This window comes from Cydia fagiglandana, chromosome 17 (assembly GCF_963556715.1).
Source record: "Cydia fagiglandana chromosome 17, ilCydFagi1.1, whole genome shotgun sequence".
NCBI lineage: Eukaryota > Metazoa > Arthropoda > Insecta > Lepidoptera > Tortricidae > Cydia > Cydia fagiglandana.
The window spans coordinates 8568319-8593271 of NC_085948.1; the positions used below are offsets into that span (position 1 = coordinate 8568319).

Below are 24953 nucleotides of genomic sequence, written 5' to 3' on the forward strand. Positions count from 1 at the left end.
TTAATATCATTTATAACTGCTAAAAAACAAGATCGGCTTACTTTAAATATTTCGTCAATTTTACCTTTGTTTTAAAAACTGATATTTAACTGTCATATACTATTAATGTCTTCCAAAATTATTTTCTCGTAACAGGACTGAGGGGCTACCGCTAGAACCGAAATTCGCAATTTGCGGGGATCTTTCTCTTTTACTCCAATGAAGGCGTAATTAGAGTGACAGAGAAAAATGCTCGCAATTTGCGAACTTCTATTTTCGCGGTTATAGCCCTGAATCTTGTTGCTCACCGATCCGTTCAAAAATAAACATAAGTACTGAATATAATTAATAGATATTATAATTATACAATTAATACAGAAATGTAATGGTACTTAATGAAAAGGAATATTGTGTATATTGTTTCGACGAATCAGATACTCTCAATAAAATCTATACATGAGGCCAAAGCTGTTCATAAATATTAAATGACTTTATTATCTCTTTACGCCTTACTAACTCTATGTGTCCTATGTGGAAAAAAAAACACAACGACAGTCAAGAACGGAATTCTTAATTAGAATTTTTCAGATTTTTGAGATGCCTAGTCCATTGGTTGGAAAGCCCGTTCGAAATTTAAACTTATTTGCAATATAATAAGGTCGTATTTTGTAGATCTCTCTCATACTTATAGTAGGCTATTGAGATAAAATTAAATATCTCACAAAAATAAGCAAGCAGAATTAAACTTTGTGTCAAAGACATAAGTCATAAATTTCAATGCCAAAGTTTTAACTAAGGATGTTTCTCGCTAAAATTACTGCGTAATATGAATTGACCAGTGTAAGCATCAGTTAGCTAGCCCTAAGCAACCAAAGGTCAAGCTGCAGTTGGAAAACTAATAAAGATAAAGTTAAGCTGATAATTTTCCCGCTGTCTCCATGCTTCTTTAAGTTGGCTATTGACTGGTCAGCTGCCTGTTAGCTATAGTTTTCGCGAAAATCGCCAGGACAGAGGTGAAAAATTTTGTATGAAAACTTGCAACTTTAAATGCATTTTTTGACGAAACTATTGCAGTCTAAAATGAAGTCAAAATCAGTCCATCGACTCCATTTTTTGCAAGCTTTCTAATGGTACCCCACACGATTCTTACAAATGAAAAAAGTTTCAGCCTACCCCTCTCAACCCCCTAAATTTCCCCCTTTAATAAGAAATAAGCAGTTTTGACTTATTTACAATATGAGTGGTGGTAATTGCTATAACTGTTCCAAATTATAGGTATCTATGTCAAACGGTCTCTGAGAAAAACGTATTTAACTGATTTGCAAGACCGAAGTGATCCCATAAGTGTTCCGTAAACAAAGTTTTTTATTGTACGGAACACTAAAAATGAAGGGCCGTGCATTACATGTGCTATATAATTCTGACGTCATTTGTTGAGAAATAATATTGTGGCTACTGTCATCACGTAGTATTGCATTATCAGTTACCCTCGTAATTGCATACTTATGTATGTCGGCATCAATTACTGAGGTTTGTTTATATACATTAGCTTTACAAATTCATACATTACTTATGAGGAAAACATGACTATCACAAGTGACAAATACATACCTATTTATATCATAGGTTGACTATAGCAAATAACTTACATTCCCCGAAAATTTGATTCATCACGAACTCTGTAATTAATCAGTGTTACAAGAGGGATAAATCTTATAGCCGACTGCTTAATGATCTAGATTTACATAATAATAATTATTTAAACAAAATTAATTTGCGTTTTATCATCGAGTCTACGATTTCTCTCTAAAGCGTATAGGTTAAAAATTATATTTTAATTTGTATTTTAAGGAAAAACTAACGAAAGAAGAACTTACTCAACACTTATTTACGAATAATTAATTTACAGCAAATTTTAAAAAAAGTGGTAAAATGTGATGAATAAAACGCAGAGGAAAGCAAACTTTATAATTTTTAAGTTAAAATAGGTACTTCAATTTATTTCTCAATTCGTTTTTATACGGGAATTGTTGAGGATTATTGATAATTGTTTTTATTTATTAACTTTGTTACGACTTTCAATTACTTTTTATTCACTTCTTACTTTCAAATAATTCAAGTAAACTGAACGTGCGTAGCTATGGTGTATGAACTTTTAACCCGCGCCAGTAAATGCTAAAGCAAGTTGCCTTGAAACACTTTCGATCTTTAGCGTCATTACTCCGCGTCCGCTGTAGTAACGACATAAAATCCAAATGTATTTATATTATTACATTGTACATTTTATTGAAATACTTACTAGAAAAATAGAAGCAACTAAACATTTTCCGAAATTGCAACACGAGTTGACATCATCTCATTTTATGTACCTATACTTTCGATACATATCTATTTAAATTGCTTTTAAACATGTACAAACAATGTCTTCTCTAAGAAAGCTAAAACAATTATCGTCTCGCTAAGTTGGTGCTATTTTTCTTTATTGACAAGTTATTGATATCTCTTTGCCTTGTTGGAAAAGGTGTAAAAAATTACTAAGTTGCGTGTTAGAATATCAACCAGCTTGACATTTCAATAGTTTTGTACGATGCGGGCTGTGAAATTTGTATCGCCGATTTTCCCAGTATTATAAAGAGAAATTTAAATCGATCATGATTATCTTTCTCTTTACTCATTTGCTACAGGCATTTTTTTAGATTCACATCTTACTCGAGGTTATCCTCCCTGATCTTCCAAATGACCTTTTTAGTTTTTAGTGTTCCGTACAAAACTTTGTTCACGTAACACTCATGGGATCACTTCGGTCTTGTTTATATTTTATATGATGTGTAGTCGTTGAGATTTGATAACCTTATGGTAAGTATGTTTTTGGAATGCTCCTTGGAATGGAAAGAATTTTCTCCTATAAGTATGAGATCCTACTGATGATATAAATAATTAACAAACAACATGAATTGCAGATATGTTTACAGTTATTGGTGGTCATGGAACTTTTACAATAGTACTGTTAGTTATCACATTCAATAGACAATACTGTACGTGTCAAAGGACAATGGCTCCATATAAACAATCCGGATACATACCTACCGTACCGACACTGCGCGTGTGCAGCGGGATATAGGAAGATCATTCAACTGTGCAGGAAAACCTTTGAAAACATTAGTATTCTCAATGGGTTTTAATAGCTCGAGGACTTTTGTATGCCTGCCAGTATTGCCTTGTATTAGTTATATCGTGTTTCTACTTTGAAAAAAACTCTTAACTTGTTCTGCCAATCGAAAGAAAAATGTGGGTACTATGTATGGGATGCATACAGAGTTAACTTTGAGTGACAGTGCGAGATACGAGATTTTTTCAAAGTAGTGACGATATTCTATTAAATGTCAGAAGGATGAAATAAACAAAAGAACTGTAGATCCGTTTGTTGCGGAATAAAACTGGTGTATCTGGATATAAAAATAAACTACTTGGGGTTCAAATATTCTAATTGCTGAGTTTATAAGCGCTTGTAAAAAAAAAAGTATATACAGGGTGTGTCTGACCATGGGGCTTTAAATCCAGGACTCGATTCTACTCGCTAAACTGAGCTACTTTTATTATGGCACCAACCCCGAAATCCCGAAAAATTTTTTTTACTTTTTCATACATTTTGGCTGATCAGATGTCGACGTTTTCTATGGAAAAGCCAAAAAAATTCCCCGATTTTAGGGTTGGTCCCATAGTAAAAGTAGCTCAGTTTAGCGAGTAAAATCAAACCCTGGATTTAAAGCCCCATGGTCAGACACACCATGTATGTAGTAATAATGTAGGTATTGCGGCCGGAGTAGGTAGTCTCTCGAGACCAAAAGGATCCTGCAGCTGTTTTAAGTTGCAGGGTTGGATCAAGAGTTGTAGTAGGTGGTAATCACAATAGATCAGGAATGGTCGCAGTGATACATAGGCTTTGGAGCCTTATATAGCCCCTAATAAAGAAGAAGAAGAATGTAGGTATAGTTGCATCAAATCTTGGATAGACAATTTTCACCCACTTCTAGTGGTCTGATTGACTTGATAGTTTGATTCGCAGTTACGCTACGTCTTACGTAGGCGAACAACGCGCGAACGCGGCGCGGCCTGACATTCGCGTGCAAATCGCGCCGCACCGCGTTCGCAACGAGATCGCTTACGTAGGACACTTCTATGGGCATCAAAGGATTGATTTCGCCGCGCCGCGCCGCGCCGCGTTCCCGCGTTGTTCGCCTACGTAAGACGTAGCGTTATAATGAGTAAATACTAAGATTTTTTTACAATTTTTTTTAATTAAAGTATGGATGAATTTCGAATGCCTTTTTATCGCCTAGAACATGTAAAAGCGCACATTACACATGGTGGTACAATAATTTTCACACGCTTCTCTATTTGTTCCCACTGTTATCAACTTCAGCGTTTAAACGTACCAATCGGTGGCATTGACTGTGCTCGCGATTAGCTCAACATTACCAGAAGCATGTGCCCACTTGAAACGTAAGAGGGCCATAAATACTTCCTACTCATTCATAAATCTCATAATAAAAGATATGTCTTATACTGACGAACTAAAGTCACCGACATAGCCCACCGGATTAGCAAGCTGAAGTGGCAATGGGCAGGCCACATTGCACGCAGAGAAGATGGCCGATGGGGTCGAAAAGTGCTCGAGTGGAGACCACGGACTAGCAAGCGCAGCGTAGGACGTCCACCCACAAGATGGACAGACGAACTTGTTAAGGTCGCCGGAAGACGCTGGATGCGGGTCGCTTCCAACCGGCACGTATGGAGGTCCAAGGGGGAGGCCTATGTTCAGCAGTGGACGTCTTATGGCTGAGATGATGATGATGATGATGATACTGAGAAGTCTTATTCTTGGACGTAATATTTTTATCAACCAAATATATTCAAACAAATCTAATTATAAATTTCATAACTAATCTCATTATAAATACAATTGAATCACTAGTTTTTCTTATTTTAAAATTGGTAGATTGTGCATTATCATTACCATTCACTAGAATGAGTCATAGTGGTTTGGTGGCAATTTTATTAAAAGTATTGGCCTTGATATTTAAATGACTTCACTTCCAAGGGACCCGTCTCTGTTTTTTTTACCTGAGTTGATTCAACTAAAAGTTTTAATATTTATGCATTTTTAGGGATCCGTACCCAAATGGAAAAAACGGGACCCTATTAATAAGACTCCACTGTCTGTCTGTCTGTCATCAGGCTGTGTCTCATGAACTGTGATAGACAGTTGAACTTTTCAGAGATGATGTATTTCTGTTGCCGCTATGACAACAAATACTAAAAAGTACCCTCGGTGGGCGACTCCGGCTCGCACTTGTCCAGTTTTTAATCATCGCAAACACGGATATGGTTGTTGGTTCTTATTTTTAGGCAGTAATTCGAAACTGAACTGCGTTCGTATTTGGGATAATTGAAGGAAGAAGAAACTAAGTAACCCGGATGAGTGATATTTCCACGCTTATAGACAGATACTAGATAAATATACATATTACCAGATAAATATTCAGATAAGATTTAGTAAACATAAATTATAGAAGTTGACTTACACAAATTACAGAAATCTGTCACAAGCCTGTATTTGGATGTGTATATTTAAAGCCAAACGCGAAAGGTTGCGGTAAAACACTTATTTGGTGAAACCGATTGCGTCAAACTCAGATCCGGTAATTTACAACGTTGTGAATGGGAATGATCATGCAATTTGAAGTTTATATCTATAGTGGTTAAAAAACCGACGAGTTGAATTTATGTGCAATTTTGATGATGTTGCCAAATTATTTTCTGGTTCGTGATAATGACTCATACTACGTATCGGTATATTTTGAGGTGGTGATGAATAAATGATATTCAGATAACTTGTCATAAATCTATAACTAAGTTTTCATAGTTAACTAATTTCACTATGAATACGAATTCAAGTTTTCCATTTTAAAAATTTGTATTTGAACTTACTAAGAACTCTTATAAAATCCGATTTCGGTTCAATTTCTGTTTAGGTTTGGTACTGATCCATTGAGACGCTAAGACAAAACAGATTCATACTCGTTCAAAAAACCGCCACCCGTACCTGAGAAATGACTTTGCTAATGGCGATTCCGTTCGATACACGTAGGTAAAGGGCTAAAGAGATTATCCTAAAATCCTCGGCTCTTTTATTACATATTATACTGTTAAGTACTCGATTAAAAGGAATGCCATGATGCTAGCAATAATGCAGGTAATTATTAAAGTGTTTACGTCTATTACAATACAATACAATACTCTTTATTGCACACCTCACATACACGTATTTTACAATAAATGGACAATAACTAACATAAACAAAGACAATAGAGGTAACAACAGGCGGTCTTATCGCTTAAGAGCGATCTCTTCCAGACAACCTTTGGGTATCGGAGACATAAGAATTAGAATATACGGTAGGTGGCGCAAAGAAAAAATATGAAAAGTCGAATTGAATATAACTAAACAACACAAAACATTACTATAGATAAACACCTATCTAACTATTTTGCTGATAGCGTAAGAAATTAAGAATACGATCTTCCATATGTAAACGTAATTCCTATTTCTTCCAGAGGGCCGAGTGGAGGTGTCCCGAGAGAACAAGTACCTCAGCACCATGGCGCCCGGCAAGGTGTTCGGCGAGCTGGCCATCCTGTACAACTGCAAGCGAACGGCCACCATCAAGGCGGCCACCGACTGCCGGCTTTGGGCCATCGAGCGCCAGTGCTTCCAGACCATCATGATGAGGACTGGGCTCATCCGACAGGCTGAATACACGGACTTCCTCAAGAGGTATGTAGAGTTTTGTTATCACATCATAATCGTCATCATCTTCATAACAGCTTATAACCCTTCCATATTAAGGCGATCAACCTAATGCAGCATCGTCAGTATTGGAACGGAGACACAAAAACAAAATTATTTTTCTCACCGGTAACAAAAATATAGATCGGACATTAGAATGTAGTGTAGTACACAGAGTACCACAGCAGTGTTGATGCCAACCCAAGTAGCACAGATTAGCTGTATAGCAGCCGCATAATGAAGTACGAATACGCTTGAAGCTGGAATAAAAAAGCTGCATAAGAGCTGTATAAGCCTCTTTTCAGCTTTTATAACTCTTAAATGGGCACAAATTATGCAGCCTTAAGTTCACATAGCTGTTTAAGAGCATTGTAGCAGCAATTTAATGGAATTATAAGGGGTAACAGGAGTTATAAGAGGTGTATATTGACTGGGTAAGAGACCACCAGTTACCCTTTATTCAGTTAATATGTCACATGTGCGCCCTAATACCGGGAAAGATTGACGTTGGGCTGAATAAAAGATAATAATTAACATACTTTTACACCTCTGCCTTAAAAAACATATTTATATTGAAGCAAAAACCTTTAGCGCAACAACACCATAAGTCATTTTGTTAAAGTGTTTAGTTACATGTTAGTACATGATCTTTTATATATTAATGTGAGAAAGATGTTTGGGAATGCAAGTTTATTGACATTATATATATACATTATCTAAGAAAATTTCAATGCGCCACGAGAATAATCAGGATTTATTTAAATTAATGATATAAATAAGCTATTGTGTAAAAACTATTTTAGTGGTTTGGACGGAATTATGAGATAAAAAGTTAATAATACGTTATAGGAAGTGCTAAACTAGTGATTTAGGTTAAGAACTCATGCACAAAACGTTATTGTTGCCCTTAAAAGTTGGAAAAGTAATTTAAATTTTGTAGGTTATATACAATAAAATGGCGGTCAATGTTAAAAAGCAACGTGAACCGTTAAAATTCTAATATGCAGCATACGACTGTTATATATCTGATTAAGATACTTAAGTGAACCACTATAAAGTCCAAGTCGTTCTTTCGATACACTAGTGAACCTCTAAACAGTTATAAGGTATCTTGTGAACGTTTAAATAGCCGCTATACACACAGTCTCAATGGTAGTATAATAGGCTGCTTAGCGGTAAACATGTTCAGCGCTAAGCCGTATTATGCGCCACATGTGTTCGATTATACGTCTATTGGTTTCATAACAGTTCACTCGTTCTCCCTTATAATAAGTCAGCAAAATAAAAGCTGCTTTAGCGGTAAACATCTTCAGTGATAAGCAGTATTATGCGCCACATGTGTTTCATTTATAGGTCTATTGGCTTCATATTAGTTCACTCGTGCTCCCTTAAAAGTCAGCGTAATAAAAGCTGCTTAGCGGTAAACATGTTAAGCGAAAAGCTGTATAATGTGCCACATGTTTTCCATTATACGTCTATTAGCTTCATAATAGTTCACTTGTGCTCCCTTAATAAGTCAACGTAATAAAAGTCCACAATTACCTCCTTATACAGCACATGGCGTAATTTTATCCACTAAACAGACCTTATAACGGTTAAAGCATTTGATAACCCTTAAAGCTGTATAGGTTCGTAGCAAATATACCATTATATCACTCTTTGCGTATTAATGGTAGTTTTCAGAGCCGTAATGCAGCTTTTAATCAGCCCTAAGCTATATAAATATCACTGAAATCTATTATACAGCTGTAGGACCACGAGTGTGCTGTTATAAGTGTCTTAAAACGCACAGAGCGTTAGATAGAACTAAAAGTGAGTTGTTATAGAGCTATCTGTGCTACTTGGGAAGCCAAGATCCTTGTATAGGTAGTAAAGTAAAAGCAGCTACAAATTTCTTTGGCATTTTACATAAAAAATACGTTCTCGTCACGCTTTCTGTGAGTGTTTACAATATTGTGTAGGCATCAGGCATTACGATTGCTGACCGGAATTGCATCGTTTGATTCGTTGGTATAAGTGCACTGTGAACACAAATTACCAAGTAGCATACAGTCAATAGGTTCCGTAAACCGCGCAAATGAGTTTAAAATGGACACTTTATGGTTGCGAAATGTGACGAAGAATCTAATGGTAACATTCCATTTCTAACAGCAGCTGCACTACCGGTACTGAACGCGTCGCTGTCATTGTCAATTTCCATAGTAAAATGAACATTAATGCAGCTGTCGTTGGAAATGGACTGTCACCATTAGGCAAACTTAAAAGTCTAAGGCAAAATTATAAAAACAGTGATTTTTTAAAGCAAAGTTTAGGTTCTAATCGTCGTAGAAATGTAACTAAATTGCTGAAACTATTCTAGCCTTCCAGGCCTTCGCCATCGTCATCTTGTTAGTTTGCTAAACGATTTAATGATATTACCGCACTGTACACTACTGTGGTAGTTGATGGTCTGTGTGAAGATTCCTTGTGACATAGTTAATTGGCGGTACAACAGGTAAATTTTAAGTCAAACAATTCTTTATCATCATATAAATATTTAAACCCAAGCCTCGTTAAGGTTACAACACGTACTGAGACCCGAATAAAAACTGCTCTGTCCACTAGCAATCAGGATGACCCAGAAATGCATGACGTCGCTGATAAGACACGTTCAACCAGACTTGAAATGTTTCGGAAGTTCTTCGTACGTTTTAATTGAGGCGGTATTATTAAACCTGTCAATTAAATTCGAATTGTTTTTTGACAGGAGCTTAAAACTCGGCATATTACTTTAATGGTTTATTCTTCGATTGAAGAATATCAACTAATATTTCTGGGGCGTGTGTTGTGAGCATTTCTCAACACTACTGGCTTTACCGGGTTGATAGATTTTAAAATGTAAGGTGTCATTAGATCAATTGGTCTTCGTTGCAAGACTTGCGAGGTAATTATTTTTGTAAGTAACTAGCAACCCGCCCCGGCTTCATACGGTTTAACAAATTATACACATAAACCTTCCTCAAGAATCACTGATCTATTGACACATGAAAACCGCGTTCAGGAGTTTTTGAGTTTATCGCGACAAACACACAAACAGACAGACGCGACGGGGGACTTTGTTTTATAAGGCGTACCTATAAGTTTTTTTTTACAATATTAACATTGCATGTTTTACTTTTGTCACATACTAGGTACGTATGGTTCATAATTAGAATTATTCACCTACACATTCCATTTTACTTTCTGTTACTACGTTCGAATGAAGAAAACATCTCTATCTGGAACGGCTATTTCGGTTTTTTGTTCGTAATGGGACGTTGTTTGTAACAACGAGGCCACTAACCCCGCTCGTCTTGGATTTATTTAAAAGTTTGTTTTGACGTCCACATAAGGAACAACCGCTCAATCGTTATATTTAAGTTACCTATATTGTTCTTTAGCTGATAAAATCTTATTTTTATCTTTAATTATCATTCAACGTATCCTTAGCACGGCAGAATGTTTAAATAGATATTAAATGCTTTGCTATTTGAAATTGTTGACACAAAATCACAATGCAATATTGTAAATAATGCTGTCGTCGAGTATCTCGTTGATAACAAGACTAAATCTTAAACAAACAAACAAAAGACATTCATAGTTGCTTGCTGGAGTACACAAGGGTTCAAGAATTCCGTCTAGGGCAAATGGCACAATACCAATGACAAAAGAAAGGATATTGACCTCAAGCAAGACATTTATGCAAATATTAGCCGTGCAGTGGCCCACTCTTCTGCTTTTGAACCAGGACATTTGCATGCACGAATACCTAATTTATTCGTATGCTATTGTGCATAATATTCGTGGTAGTTTAGTTGGCACTTGGCATTACAAACACAAATGTTAAAAGCGTGCTTCTGTGGATTGGTGACTCGTCTAGTAGACGTGAGGAATATAAATGCTGTTCTTAATTTTTGAGTGCACAGAATTACTGAGGTCATACGAGAATATGTGTTGCTTAAACCCCAATTCTTTATATGGTAGGGCAGGAGCGTGGTGAATAGTAAAATATAGGTCTTAGCTTTGTACATATTGTTGTTTTTGGAATAAAAAAGCAACATACATAACCCAGAAGCCGGAGCCTCGAAGGCAGTTAGAAATAAATTACTTATAAGTATGTAATTGTTAACCGGTACTACTAGAAAAGAACTATATTTTGGTCACCTAATATTAGGTAAGTTAACTATCATTACCAAAGAACCTTTACAGAAACCTGTTCGACTACCTCTAGTAGTTAATGTAATTACAGACAGCCTGGCACATTGTCCAAGGATATCGTGCGGAGGTATGCTAATGTCAGCAGCTGCTACAGTGAATCCTTATGTGCCTTTCGTGTTCGCCTCTTATGGCGATCCATCTTCTGAAAAGGCATTAACACAATAAAGATTAATGTCTCTATCGTGTGGGGTATATGGTTACCGACGACGGTTATAATAAAACTGTTACGCTTAACGCATTAGGAATGTAATGCTTTCGTGGAGTGAAACTCGGTACTGATAGGACTTCAACCCGCGATAAACTAAATAAGTATGTAGGTACTATATAATAAAATAATAAAGAAATCCAAAGTAAATTTAGAAGAAAACTGACTGATAAAGTATTTATTTATTCTACTTACAGACACAACGGAGACAAATTAAACGAAACACAAACGTTAAAACTCGTCAGCCTTATTACTGTCAGGCAGATAAATGAACTGTAGTGACACAGAACTACATAAATAGATTATGAACACAAGACAATCATAGGTAGGTACCTACAACCTATCAAATGAGAACAAAAGTAAAACAAAGGAATTGTTTATGAAACTAGTACTAGTGTCACTGCGTTACCCAAGCGATTTGCGACACACCGGCACGTTCTCGCCTTCATGATATTCGCAATCCTTTCACTGCATCCACGTCCTCACCAATAACGATTGTTTAGGGTTGTGTCAAAAGTTTTTATTGGGTCCCCTCATTCTTGTATCGTTGCTCAAATGCTGGGGAATATGGCTCTCGTGATGCATCGAAGCATCCGCTTTTGAGTGTCCCACTGCTATGCGGCAATTTCCACGACTCCCGGTTTAGTGCTTCCTTCAGTTAGTTTTTAAGGAAAGTCAACCCGTATTGGCTGGATAGTTATAAAAAAATCTTGACAATATTCATGATTCTTCCAATTCTTCGCTTTATTTATACTTATTTCCATGAATAACACTTACAGGCGTCGAAATTAGGGCTTGCATTCCGGAATTCCGGAATTTCGAAATTCCGGAATCTCGGACGAATTTTCCGATATTACAATTCCGGAATTGATACAACTGAATATCGAAAATTCCGGAATTGGATTTAAGTACTTTTGTTAGGTTTATTATTGAAATTTGTTAAGAAACTACACTATACTTGTGTTTTTTATTGTTATTAAGTGCCTCTTAGTCGTTTAGTGAACTACTAAAACAGTGGGACAATAAGGGCTCATAAAAAAAAGCAAAGCGATTTACTTGCTTAGAATAGTCAGAATAGTCTGAATCCTACATAAGCGAATTTTAAGAATTAAAATTTAATAATATTTGGGATACTAGGTTAGAAAAAGTAGTAAGCTATTATATTTAACTATTTTATAAAATTATGCATCGAATGGTTTGCTAGCAACTATAGTTTCGCCAAATGCCCCGAATCATAGAAGTGAATAAAAGTAACCATTAAAAAGCATCATTAACCATTAATTGTATAAAGTGGTAAAATAAGAGGTGAAAAAAAACATAGCTACCTACTTCAAATTAAATTTCTCTGCATCTGAAACAATACTAACTTTTGTAAACGTAAAGTATCAGAATTTCACATTTTTTGTTGTTTTTTACTAAAAAATCGAATAAATATGTTAAACCCTAGTTCCGGAACCAGTTCCGGAATTCCGGAAATGGAATCCAATATCGAAAATTAGTTCCGGAATTGGAAATCATCCGATATTGCAAACCCTAGTCGAAATAGAAAAACAAAAACATTACCTCATAGGTTTGACCGTATTTCATACAATTGTACAAAATTCCTGACGTAGGTATCAGAATAAGTTCTGACATCGGCAACCCTGTACTTGTTATTCAATCAGACTTAAATTGAATCAAACATTTAACGACACGTACACGATGCGATATTTCAATGTCCGACGGTCAACGAATCCTGCAAATGCATTGATTTCTTTTAAGTAGAAATCTTGTCATTTAAATTCTTGAAACTGGTTGCTTGGGTGTACGGAGAAATGTTTTAATTACTGGTATTTTGAATTTGACAGATGTAATTTAATCAATAGTTAGCCAAGAAAAACTAATTTCCTTACTTGTTTCACTACATGCTCACAATTTGATTTATATAAGAAGAGATTAAGGCTCGGAAACTATTTTCATATTCTGCATTGCACTAAGTACATAAAAAATTACCAGGATTTAATTCCTCCACCAGCTTATCTAGACAGGACCACTAAATGTGTTCGCCATCTCAAGTGGCAATGTAGGTAATAGATTAGTCTAACTAGTATTATCAACCAGCTAGATCTCAGGGTGTTATGATGAGGCTCGGAGCTATTTTCCTGTATGCGAGACGTAACTAGCACATCCTTAAGTCCCCGACACACTTTACTCGCAAACATTTACCTTAACTAGTTGGTTTTAGTTAAATGATGTTATGATGGTCACCCATTAGCTCACAACTTGTATTATACATAGTAGTAGTAGTAGTAGTAGTAGTAATCACTTTATTGTACACAACACAGGTTTACAAAAATAAATTACAGTAATGGAAGTACAAAGGCGAACTTAGAATAATTTTATGTAGTATGTATGTGGACCCGGGTATGTCCTTAAACTACGTCCAAGACCACCGGTGGACGGGCAGCAGCGTCCCTCAAATTCGGTGTACTCGACTGCGATCGCCAACCCGCCTGCCGAGCGTGGCGATTATGGCATTCACCCCCCATAAGGGGGAGGCCTATGTTCAGCAGTGGACGTCTTATGGCTGAGATGATGAGGATGATGATGATGAGTATGTATTTATAAACTCTTTATTGTACAAAACATAAAAACACAAATATGGCACAGGATAGGCAGTACAATAAATCCATGGTGTGAATACGTTTTACATTTACATCAAAATTATCTACTGCTAATTGTCCTGGTAGCCTAGCCAAGGTGACAATCGCTTGCTCTTCGCCATCAAATCGCGTTGTGTCTCTCTATCACTCTTCTATATTAGTGTGACAGTGACAGTTGCGTTTCGTTCGCTATGGAGCGTTAGCGTTGTCATGTTGTCTACGGGGCCTGTTCTTTGTTGTTTTCATTGTACCTCATTAATAAAGGCAGTAAGAAAATCCAGCTATTATCAATATTATTATACATATGAGTCCAATTCGTTTGTTAATCAACTATTAGTATCTAAGTAACATTTCAAGTACTTATCTAATACTCTCAATATCAATGAAATTGGATCACTTTTTATACACAATTTCCATACAAAGTGTACCGTTTCCACTCCGCTAGAGTGTATTTATTAACTAACAGTATTGATTATATAAAAGATCAATTATACGAATTATGCATAACCAGTTACACTAATCAAGTCACAAAAGAAGCCTTTCAATTTAGACTACTATATTAACGCTCACTTTCAATACAAACTAGTAACATTTATGCGGCATTTACCTGCATGTATAATTCAAGATTTTCAAGTAGACCAGGTATTTATTTTCGATCAAATTATTCAAATCATTTGCAAAAACGATAAACATTGTCGAATCATTATTATTAACTAAAGCAAAAACGACTTAAATAAATGTAAAGAAATTCAAGTCATGCAGTTACATCATGATTACTGTTATAAATTACTCTTTAAAGAGCGTTTTATACGCTGAGATAGAGATAAAGTTGCATAAAACGTTTTTTATTTGTGGGGATAACTAACTTACACCTATTTCGAAAATTTCGTAATGTGTACGTAATTTTATGTCCATTACTTTCTACTCGGACGGCGGCGTAAAATAATGCCCTCAATCGTGGTTCTTGAGCCAGAGCCTGAGACCCAGAAGCAATTATTTTGTTTTTGAAATTGGAACCCTTATTAGTTAGACAATAAAAGTTCATAATAGGAACTTAGGAGGTTAAAATAATCTTCATCGTACTTTTGTGTGTTCTATTTGGTATAATAAGCATCGCATCGTAATGTAAGTTACGCATGCAACGTCATACTGATATTGATTTTGAATTTCGTATTTCTATGTATTCTCTCTTTATTGAACTGTGCGTATAATTTCATTCGTTCCATTCGGCTCACATTGCTTTATCTACCTACACTACAGCACAGTTCATTTCATCCATTAATACATCAAATCTAGTTCAAAAGCATTAACAAACATCAAAACGTACACGACTCTTGCTCTAATTGAAATGCAGTCAATCAGAATAATTACGAAGTACGTTCACATTAGACACAGACGATAAAAAACCAATCAGAAGTCCGAAACCCCGACACCCGCGATCAACTTGCACTTGACCGGTTTCCGATGATGTAACTACTGGTCCAGTTTCTGACTTCTTTTTTGTTGTTTCAGCGTTCCGATCTTCAAGAACTTACCCGAGGACACGCTTATTAAGATCTCGGACGTTCTAGAAGAGACGCATTACCAGAATGGAGATTACATCGTCAGGCAAGGTGCCCGTGGTGACACGTTCTTCATTATATCTAAAGGACAGGTAAATATCAAACCATATCGTCGGGTGACAAGCAAAAGTCACTAAGTACCACCACAAGTTCATAGCCATAGTGAACCATATTAGTAGTAAAAGAAGGTCGATTTTTGATCAATTTTTTTTAGTAATTAGTCACTTTTGCTTCACCTGACGATATTTAGTTTTAAAAATATAATTAACCTTTATTTATTTTTGTTTCGCCGGATTAGGTGTTGTATAAATTTAATGTTCGGTCTCTCAAGGTCGTGCGAGATTCTTTTCTATTAGCCCATTATTATTTTATGTCGTGTCCATTTTATTGACATAGATAGATCATACATTTGGCACGAGAGAGATGCACATAAATATTTGTAAAGTTTGAAAATATTTCCTGGATGAAAATTATACATACCCTCTTGAAAGTTGAATTAACATGTTGAAAACCAATGCTTTGAATTCTTATAGCTATTAGGTATATTATTAATCTATTGTTAATTAGGAATGTATTATACTAGCAACCTGCCCGGCTTCGCACAGGTTAACAAATTATACACCTAAACCTTCCTCAAGAAACACTCAATTGATAGGTGAAAACCGCATGAAAATCCGTTCAGTAGTTTTTGAGTTTATAGCGGACATACAAACACACAAACAGACAGACGCAACGGGGGACTTTGTTTTATGAGGTGTAGTGATATACTCTTTATATGTGTACATATATTATGCACTTAAGTATATTCCTATTATTCCTTTGAAAAAATCTTTCAGTCGAACCGGACATGTCATACTCGTAAGTAACAGTAATGACCAAGGTCTTGTTAGTCACAAGAGTTAAACGAGTCATTAGTCAACATGATTCATATTTTATCAACTTTTTATTTGTCGTCCAATAAACACTAATCGTTCGTTCGTCGTCATCATATTGAATTTGAGATCTTTATATCTCACTATTTATTTGGATGACATCGGCTCGTACGTGTGAAGATGTTCTCCAAATACGAAAGTCAACAATTTCACTTTCGTTCCGCGGTTCAACTTTCGAGAGACCGGCTTCGGCGTGACTTCTTCAACCACGCCTCTATGTTTTGTAAACATAATAACGCAGCCTTTGATCATTACTCATTTTCGATATCGTAATCGTCAAATCACGTAATTATTTTACAATAGGCGATGCAATTTGTGTCTAAAAGGTTTTTTTATTATTTAATCGATTCTTGAATTACTCAATGCGTCTAGATAGGGTACTGTATTGGCTTCCGCAATAAATAATGCTTCTCGTCTGACGACCTTCTGTGGTTCTTAATTTAAATTTGATTAATATACTTATCGTCTGTAAGAATTTTGATTAGAATAGAAACGTTGGCTTTCTTTTCTCCGTCTGATCTGACCACAGCTTTGTTACTTATTGTTACACCGCCAGTGTGGTCTATCGAAGGTCGAGATTTGTTGTATATGGAATGGGCGTGTGACTAAAGATTTTTCAACTGCACATAGCTGTAGTGGTAGAGGCCAGAAAGTCAAGCTATTGTGCTTCCAAGGTCAGTGTTCTCAGTGAGGCTTATGCGCGGTATTTTAAGGCCAGGTTTTTTAACCAATGTGGGAATGTATTACAGTGCAGTTGGAATTTGGTACATTGCATTTACTGCATTTTTTACTGTTTGGCCGTACTGTAATTACTTTTAAAAATTATATTTTACTTTGCAATGTTCTTAGGTATGCAAGTTGCCGGTTTCAAAGTTAGAAAACCATTTTTCAATCCCTTGGTAACTAATTAATTTACTTTGTATATATTAGCATAAGTATACTTCTGTTACTTTAGTGACAATGCAATGTAATTAGGTACTCGTAATATGGGTGGTGTTAATTATGTCTGGTTGAACCGTGGAGAAGGTGATGGCATCCGTGGACACGGTACTCGTTACATACTTCTCAAAAATAAACCTGTATACTTTTTTCGAATCATTATAGTCAAAGAATTTAGTTTCCGACCTATCTCGTACCTTGTCACAGTGACAATCAATATGAAACTCGTTAATAGACCTCATTACTATTGTCATTGTGATAAGGTACAAAATGGGTCAATATTAATTCTTTGACTGTACAACAATTTGATGAATGATGTTGGAAAACTATTATTGCGTCATTTAACGGCCTGTGTTCGTAATGTTTATATCGTACCCACATGTTGTTCCGATACCGGCATCTACTAGTTTAACAGATGTTTTGAGATACTTATGAGCGGCGTGAGGCGTGAGGTCCTTTATTTAATCAGCTTTGATTACTTTTCATCGGCAATGTATTGAATTTTAGTTGCTAAACACCATTTTTACCTATCGTATGTAGTAGTACTTAGTACTGTAAGAGTAAAAACACCAGACCACCATTTATAACAACATTTTTAACATTTTCAGAAACTAAAAAGAATAATAAATTAAATATTTACTCAAAATGTAATAAGTTGGTAGGTTATCTTATCTATATCTCTCTAGTATTTATTGTCATTTTTAGAGTCGCGACCAATATAGGGCGATTTTTACATATTTCTTTATTTTAAAATGTTTGAATAACTCTGCGGATTCCAAGTATAGTTAAAATTTAAATAAAATATATTTTTCGACATTCGTTGCGTCATAGACAAGTTAATGTGGTGTGTAGGAGATAATCGACTGTTAAACCTATATTAGGTCACACAGGTAAAACAAACATTAAACCATTGACAGATTCATTCATTCATAGGCCTTTCAGTCTATTGCAGACTATACAAACAGTGTCAGGCAGGGCGACAACGTCAGATGACAGATTAACCTTTGTTAATTTACGTATAGTTCGTTTTTTTTCATTAAAATAGGGTAAACCATATTGAATGTCTTTTTTTTTAAAACACGTTTTAATAATAAGTCACGCCAGTTATATTCTTTAGCTATCTGATCTGATCATGAATCTAATACGATCATTTATATTCTTTCGCTTTCATAGTAATAGTTACCCTAGTAGCATTTTCGTTGGGGCCCACGGTGCCAACGGTAGGGAAAACGTTGGGATGAGGTTCGTTCCGTAGCCAACATTAATTTTGTATTGGCCCACCATCGCATTTACCAACATTCGCTGTGGCACAGATGCCCAACAATGGGCCTTTGTGTATTTTGGTACCGTTGGCTAAACAACGATAATATTCGTTGGCCCAATGACGACATATATCGCATTTACCAACATTGGCAGTGGCAGTGATGCCCAACAATGGGCCTTTGTGTATTTTGCTACCGTTCGCTAAACAACGATAACATTCGTTGGCCCAATGGTGACGAATACCGCATTTACCAACATTGGCTGTGGCACTGATGCCCAACAATGGGCCTTTGTGTATTTTGGTAACGTTGGCTAATCAACGATATCATCAGATGGCCCAATGATGACAAATATCGCATTTACCAACATTGGCTGTGGCACTGATGCCCAACAATGGGCCTTTGTGTATTTTGGTAACGTTGGCTAATCAACGATATCATCCGATGGCCCAATGATGACATAAATCGCATTTACCAACATTGGCTGTGGCACTGATGCCCAACAATGGGCCTTTGTTTATTTTGGTAACGTTGGCTAATCAACGATATCATCCGATGGCCCAATGACGACAAATATCGCATTTACCAACATTGGCTGTAGCATTGATGCCCAACAACGGGTCTTTTATTTATTTGGTAACGTTGGCTAATCAACGATATATTCCGATGGCCCAATGACGACAAATATCGCAATTACCAACATTGACTGTAGCATTGATGCCCAACAATGGGCCTTTGTGTATTTTGGTAACGTTGGCTAATCAACGATATCATCCGATGGCCCAATGATGACAGATATCGCATTTACCAACATTGGCGGTGGCACTGATGCCCAACAATGGGCCTTTGTTTATTTTGGTAACGTTGGCGAATCAACGAATTCATACGATGGCCCAATGACGACAAATATTGCATTTACCAACATTGGCTGTAGCATTGATGCCCAACAATGGGCCTTTGTGTATTTTGGTAACGTTGGCTAATCAACGATATCATCCGATGGCCCAATGATGACAAATATCGCATTTACCAACATTGGCTGTGGCACTGATGCCCAACAATGGGCCTTTATTTATTTTGGTAACGTTGGCTAATCAACGATATCATATGATGGCCCAATGACGACAAATATCGCATTTACCAACATTGGCTGTAGCATTGAGGCCCAACAATGGGCCTTTGTGTATTTTGCTACCGTTCGCTAAACAACGATAACATTCGTTGGCCCAATGGTGACGAATACCGCATTTACCAACATTGGCTGTGGCACGGATGCCCAACAATGGGCCTTTGTGTATTTTGGTAACGTTGGCTAGTCAAAGATATCATCAGATGGCCCAATGATGACAAATATCGTATTTACCAACATTGGCTGTGGCACTGACGCCTAACAATGGGCCTTTGTGTATTTTGGTACCGGTGGCTAAACAACGATAACATTCGTTGGCCCAGTGAGCACAAATATCGCGTTTACCAACATTGGCTGTGGTACTGATGCCCAACAATACCAGTTGAGTTTGCTTGTGGTGTCACTAGATGGCGTTACTGTCTCCAAACATCGAAGTTATAGTTATTTTCTCGATTATTCCGTATATAATCATAATATTTTTTTAAAGTAACTTATAAATATGATAGCTATAACTATAAAATTTATACATAAATTTTAAAAATTGTATTTTACCAACATTTTCTCAATTTAAATCTCAAAAAACATAAATCTCGCGTACGAAGTTTCGAAGGGCGGTTAGTATATATACAAATTAGAGTGTATAGTAAGTGTACTTGCTTCGGCAGTACATATACTAAAATTGGAACGATACAGAGAAGATTAACAACAACTGCTGCCTAGGGCCTTCATGTGGATACAACCAATGCCTACCGTAGTGTAATTGTAATATTTATCAGCAAAGGCCCAACGTCGTATTACACAACCACTTACCTAACGTAGGGTAACTGTAGGACTCGTAAACAAAAGCCCATTACATAATTAGACTGTAGGCACACTATAAATTACACAACTATTTACCTACGGTAGTATTGTACGAATCCTACACAAGGCCCAACGTTAAAGTTACAATGTTGGCCCTTTGTGGGACAAGCTGTGTTGGGCCTTCAACCTGGTGCACGACTACCTACCGACCTACCTGACTTGCCGTTGGGTAATAGTTGAATTTGCAAACAGAAGCACAACGAAAAAAATTCCCTTTTTTATTTTTTTGCAGTTGGCCCTACAGCAAGCCATACGGCCAAATGTAACAATTAACCAACCATCAAACAAATGTGTATAGGCCCAACCACGGCCCAACCAAAACCACCACCGTTGAATAATTGTATGATTTATTTAAATAGGCCCAACGAAAAAATTACTCTAATGGCCCTCTGTTGGGAATCTTCGGGAGGGCCTTTGTCGAGGGCCCTCCAGCAAATCGTACGGCCAAATGTAACAATTAACCAACCATCAAACAAATGTGTATAGGCCCAACCACGGCCCGACCAAAACCACCACCGTTGAATAATTGTATGATTTATTTAAATAGGCCCAACGAAAAAATTACTCTTATGGCCCTCTGTTGGGAATCTTTGGGAGGGCCTTTGTCGAGGGCCCTCCAGCAAATCGTACGGCCAAATATAACGGTTGCCCAACTAATACGTAAACAAAGGCCCAACAAAATCCCTACAAGAAAATGCTATTAGGGTAGGTACCTAGTTACTGATTTTTAAAAAGCGTTTGTCAATTAAAAGACATGTCGAGATCGCTTACCTATTTTCTAATGCTAAAAAAACGAACTACTTATAGTTAATTTTAAATTTTCTTTACTTCCTTAAATTCGTGTTCTTATTTTCTTCAATAAGCAACGAGAGTATAAACTGTGTAAAATAGGTACTTATATATACTGAATTAAGTACTGAATGCATAAGAAATACGAGTATTAACATTGCTTTTATAACAAAGGACCTACGACGACGTGATGTTTTACTTTAACTGCCAAAGTGAATTGCTATTATTTATTACCGCGAGAATTAAACTGCAAGTACAAAGCACATTTCCTCGTTCATTTGGTTATTGCAAGGTACTTGACCTTGGGTTCAATCCAAGGGCATTGTATAAGCGAAACTATACATTTTCATATTAATCGAGCAGGAGCCAATATATATATTTAATAATATTTATGGTAAATACCTAAGTCAAAACATTGTTTATTATCAATCATCATGGCAAATTTTAATATAAAGTATAAGTACCTACTACTACTAATATCTTAGGGCCCCCCCACATCTAGCGTCTTTCGAGCGTCGGCGACCACAACTCTATGGCCGCTGCTCGACGCAACGTCGACGCAACTGCGCAGCGACGTCATTTCCCATAGCGCTGACCAGACGCCGACGCTCGAAAGACGCTAGATGTGGGGGGGCCCTTAACGCAGGGGTTAAAATTTTGAATTTGATGATCGTAGAAAATTATTGATTTTTTTTTATATAGGAGGCAAACGTGAGACGGATCGCTGATGGTAAGCGATCCGTATTTGCGCCTTGTTGGAACTGAGGGTAGGCCCTCAACCATCAACCATCTCGACGTGTTGCTTCTTTGTTGTGCTTGTAAATTCGTACGTAAGTGTGACAGGGAGGCAACACGTCGAACGTGGTTCGCGGTAGGCCCACTGTTTAGAATGGATATGAAGTCAAAGTTTAGAAAACATGTCATTACTAAGTAGCTCAACCTTTTGGAGTCATTGTACCGATAATGTTATTTTGTCACAAGCCATTCATCTCACTCTCAGACAATGTCGCCAACCGCTATTGGAGTCCACGTAACGTAACCAAAATGCATTAGAATTTCAACTAAACCCAGTCACAAATACATTAACTTTGCCTCGGGCAAAGGGAAAGTGTAACCTCAGCAATACCCAATTAACCCTGACAAATCGGACAATAAACACAATATTTCCAAAAGAAAGTAGATGAGCTAACTAATCCGTAACGAGAATGGCCGGTACTTGTGAAATGACCGTATTTACGTAAAGTAAACTAGTTACTTCAACTGTAGTTATCTCATCCGCTTCCTTAGGTAATCGGGTTTGCAAAAGAGCTTAAGTTATGTCTTCTATGGTCAAGTTTAGGAGTGTACTACATTTGATTTACAACCTTAGTTACATAAAAATAAGGTATATATCATATAAGTAACACTTTTAGGTGACGTGTTATAAATATGGACTTTATCTATATGTGATAAGGTAGAAAATCAAAAGTATGATAACCATCTGACTGTGTCAGTTAGTGAAGTACAAGTACGCTTAGGCCTCTTTAGTTTGACATGATACGGTTACCTCACTCAATAAGCAAGTCACTTTTTTGATCTTGTCCAGTTCGTTGCAAGTTTGTTGGATTAGGAAGTTAACTTTTTATGACTTTTTGTGCGGTTTGCTAAATTAAATTAACCGTTACCTCATTGCATAATGTGAGTTATGAAAATAACAATATTATATATAACATTCAAACCGGTTATGATTATGAAGTTGGCGAAAAGGTACCATTTAAGCAAATTATTTTTTATGTAACAGCTACAGAATAACTAACCAACCCATTAAGCATTGTGTAAAACAAAAAAGAATATAACTTTTTTAGGTATAACGTTACTTTAGACTGGGTTGTGTTAAAATTCGTTACATCCCATGTAGTTTGCTATTTAGCAGGTACCTACCTAAAATTTATTTGAAACGGTCTAATGATTCTATATAAAACCTACCTAGCTATTGTGTTAGATATTTGTTGTTGTGATAGCACGCGATATGAACGCAAATCTGACGTAGCATACTGCATTCATATAGTAGATTATACAATATAAAGTAAATATGTAGGCACCTATAAATCGACCGCTTAAATGAGTCCTCGCCTGCGCGGTACGGGGGCGACGGGGTAGGACGACTAAGGGTCGGTTGCACCAAACTGTTACGAACGTTAAAGAGTTCGCTAAATTTTTATGTATGGAAAGTTTCATAGTAAAGGCGCGGGGCGCGCCGGCTGACGATGATCAGTCTGTCAAATGTGGTTGGTGCAACTGGCACTAAGGGTGGCGGGGAAGGTGCGGGCGCCGTACGCCTGCCGTCCCATCACTCATTTAAGCGGTTGGTCTATAGTCGGCATTTGTTTTCTATAATGACACGCACGCCACTCTAAATGAACCTGTTTAACTTGTACTCTTAAGTATAATTATTCTAGTAATGACTAGGCTAGCTATGGACTAAGCCGGTTCGTGTGATGTGAAAATTGAGGCTAAATTGTATGTTATTTTTTCCAGGTCAAAGTTACACAGAAGCTACCTAATAATGACGAGAAATTCATCAGGAGCCTCACTAAGGGAGACTTCTTCGGTGAAAAAGCGTTACAAGGGTAAGTTTTTAATCTTATCTTTTTTTCTGACTCGTTTGATTATATTTTTGAATATTAAGATAAGACGTAATAATACAAAACATTTCCAAACTCCTACCTACTTAATTTTTGCTGATTGGGGTCAATTCGTTAATCGGTTACTTTGGTTCTCTATCAGTGGCCTTCTTTTAATCCGTACTGAACACTCCATCCTGTATGATCTCTTAAGTGACTCATTCTAAGAACTTTCAATATTATACCTATGCATAATTATAAGTAATCCTCCTGCTAATTATTTTCTTTGAACATACGTGTACGCTGCTTAGATAGTTTTAAAATTTATCACAACTTTTGTAAATTTCAGTGACGACCTCCGAACAGCGAACATCATTGCTGACGCCCCCGAAGGCACCACTTGTCTCGTCATCGACAGGGAGACCTTCAACCAGCTCATATCCACCCTTGACGAGATCCGCACCAAGTATAAGGATGAAGGCGAGAGCAGAGCTAGGTAAGGGTTCTTTTAAATTTATTTGTTCCTTTAGGTATAACCTATTGTCAAAGCGCAGAAGTCCAGCAGCTAAGCCGAACTATATTCCAACTAACGTAGTAACACCGGTGACCGACATGGGAACCAGTAACCCGACACTTCAATTTTCATCCAAGAACATATGGGTAAGGAACCGATCTCCTAATACGGCAACACTAGCAGCTACTGGACAGTGTTGCCATATTAAGAAATCGGGTTCCTAAATTACTGGCTGAGATGTCGGCCACTGGTGCCATAACACACTAAAAGTTTTTGGAATTTCTAAGTTGTTAGGCAACATAAAATTGCCTGCACTTCAAATTACCGAATCAAGAGTTACAGACATTCTAATTGCCGATGATCACGTCCCAGCTATGACGCATGAATGGCAGTTCTCAGATGATAATCACCCAGGCATCTAATGACTAATGAGATTTGAAAAAGTAATGAA

The 24953-nt window shown here is 36.7% G+C and overlaps 1 protein-coding gene across 5 annotated transcripts in view; it reads left to right on the forward strand.

The window, feature by feature from the left end:
• The window catches only part of LOC134672383 (cGMP-dependent protein kinase, isozyme 2 forms cD4/T1/T3A/T3B), a 147951-nt gene that overhangs the window by 116096 nt on the left and 6902 nt on the right, over positions 1–24953 (forward strand). For all 5 annotated transcript variants that reach the window (XM_063530247.1, XM_063530248.1, XM_063530246.1 and 2 more), the window contains 4 exons: positions 6597–6816; positions 15424–15565; positions 23903–23994; positions 24338–24484. In XM_063530247.1, the coding sequence (XP_063386317.1) occupies positions 6597–6816; positions 15424–15565; positions 23903–23994; positions 24338–24484 (601 nt within the window). The remainder of the gene's footprint in view (positions 1–6596; positions 6817–15423; positions 15566–23902; positions 23995–24337; positions 24485–24953) is intronic.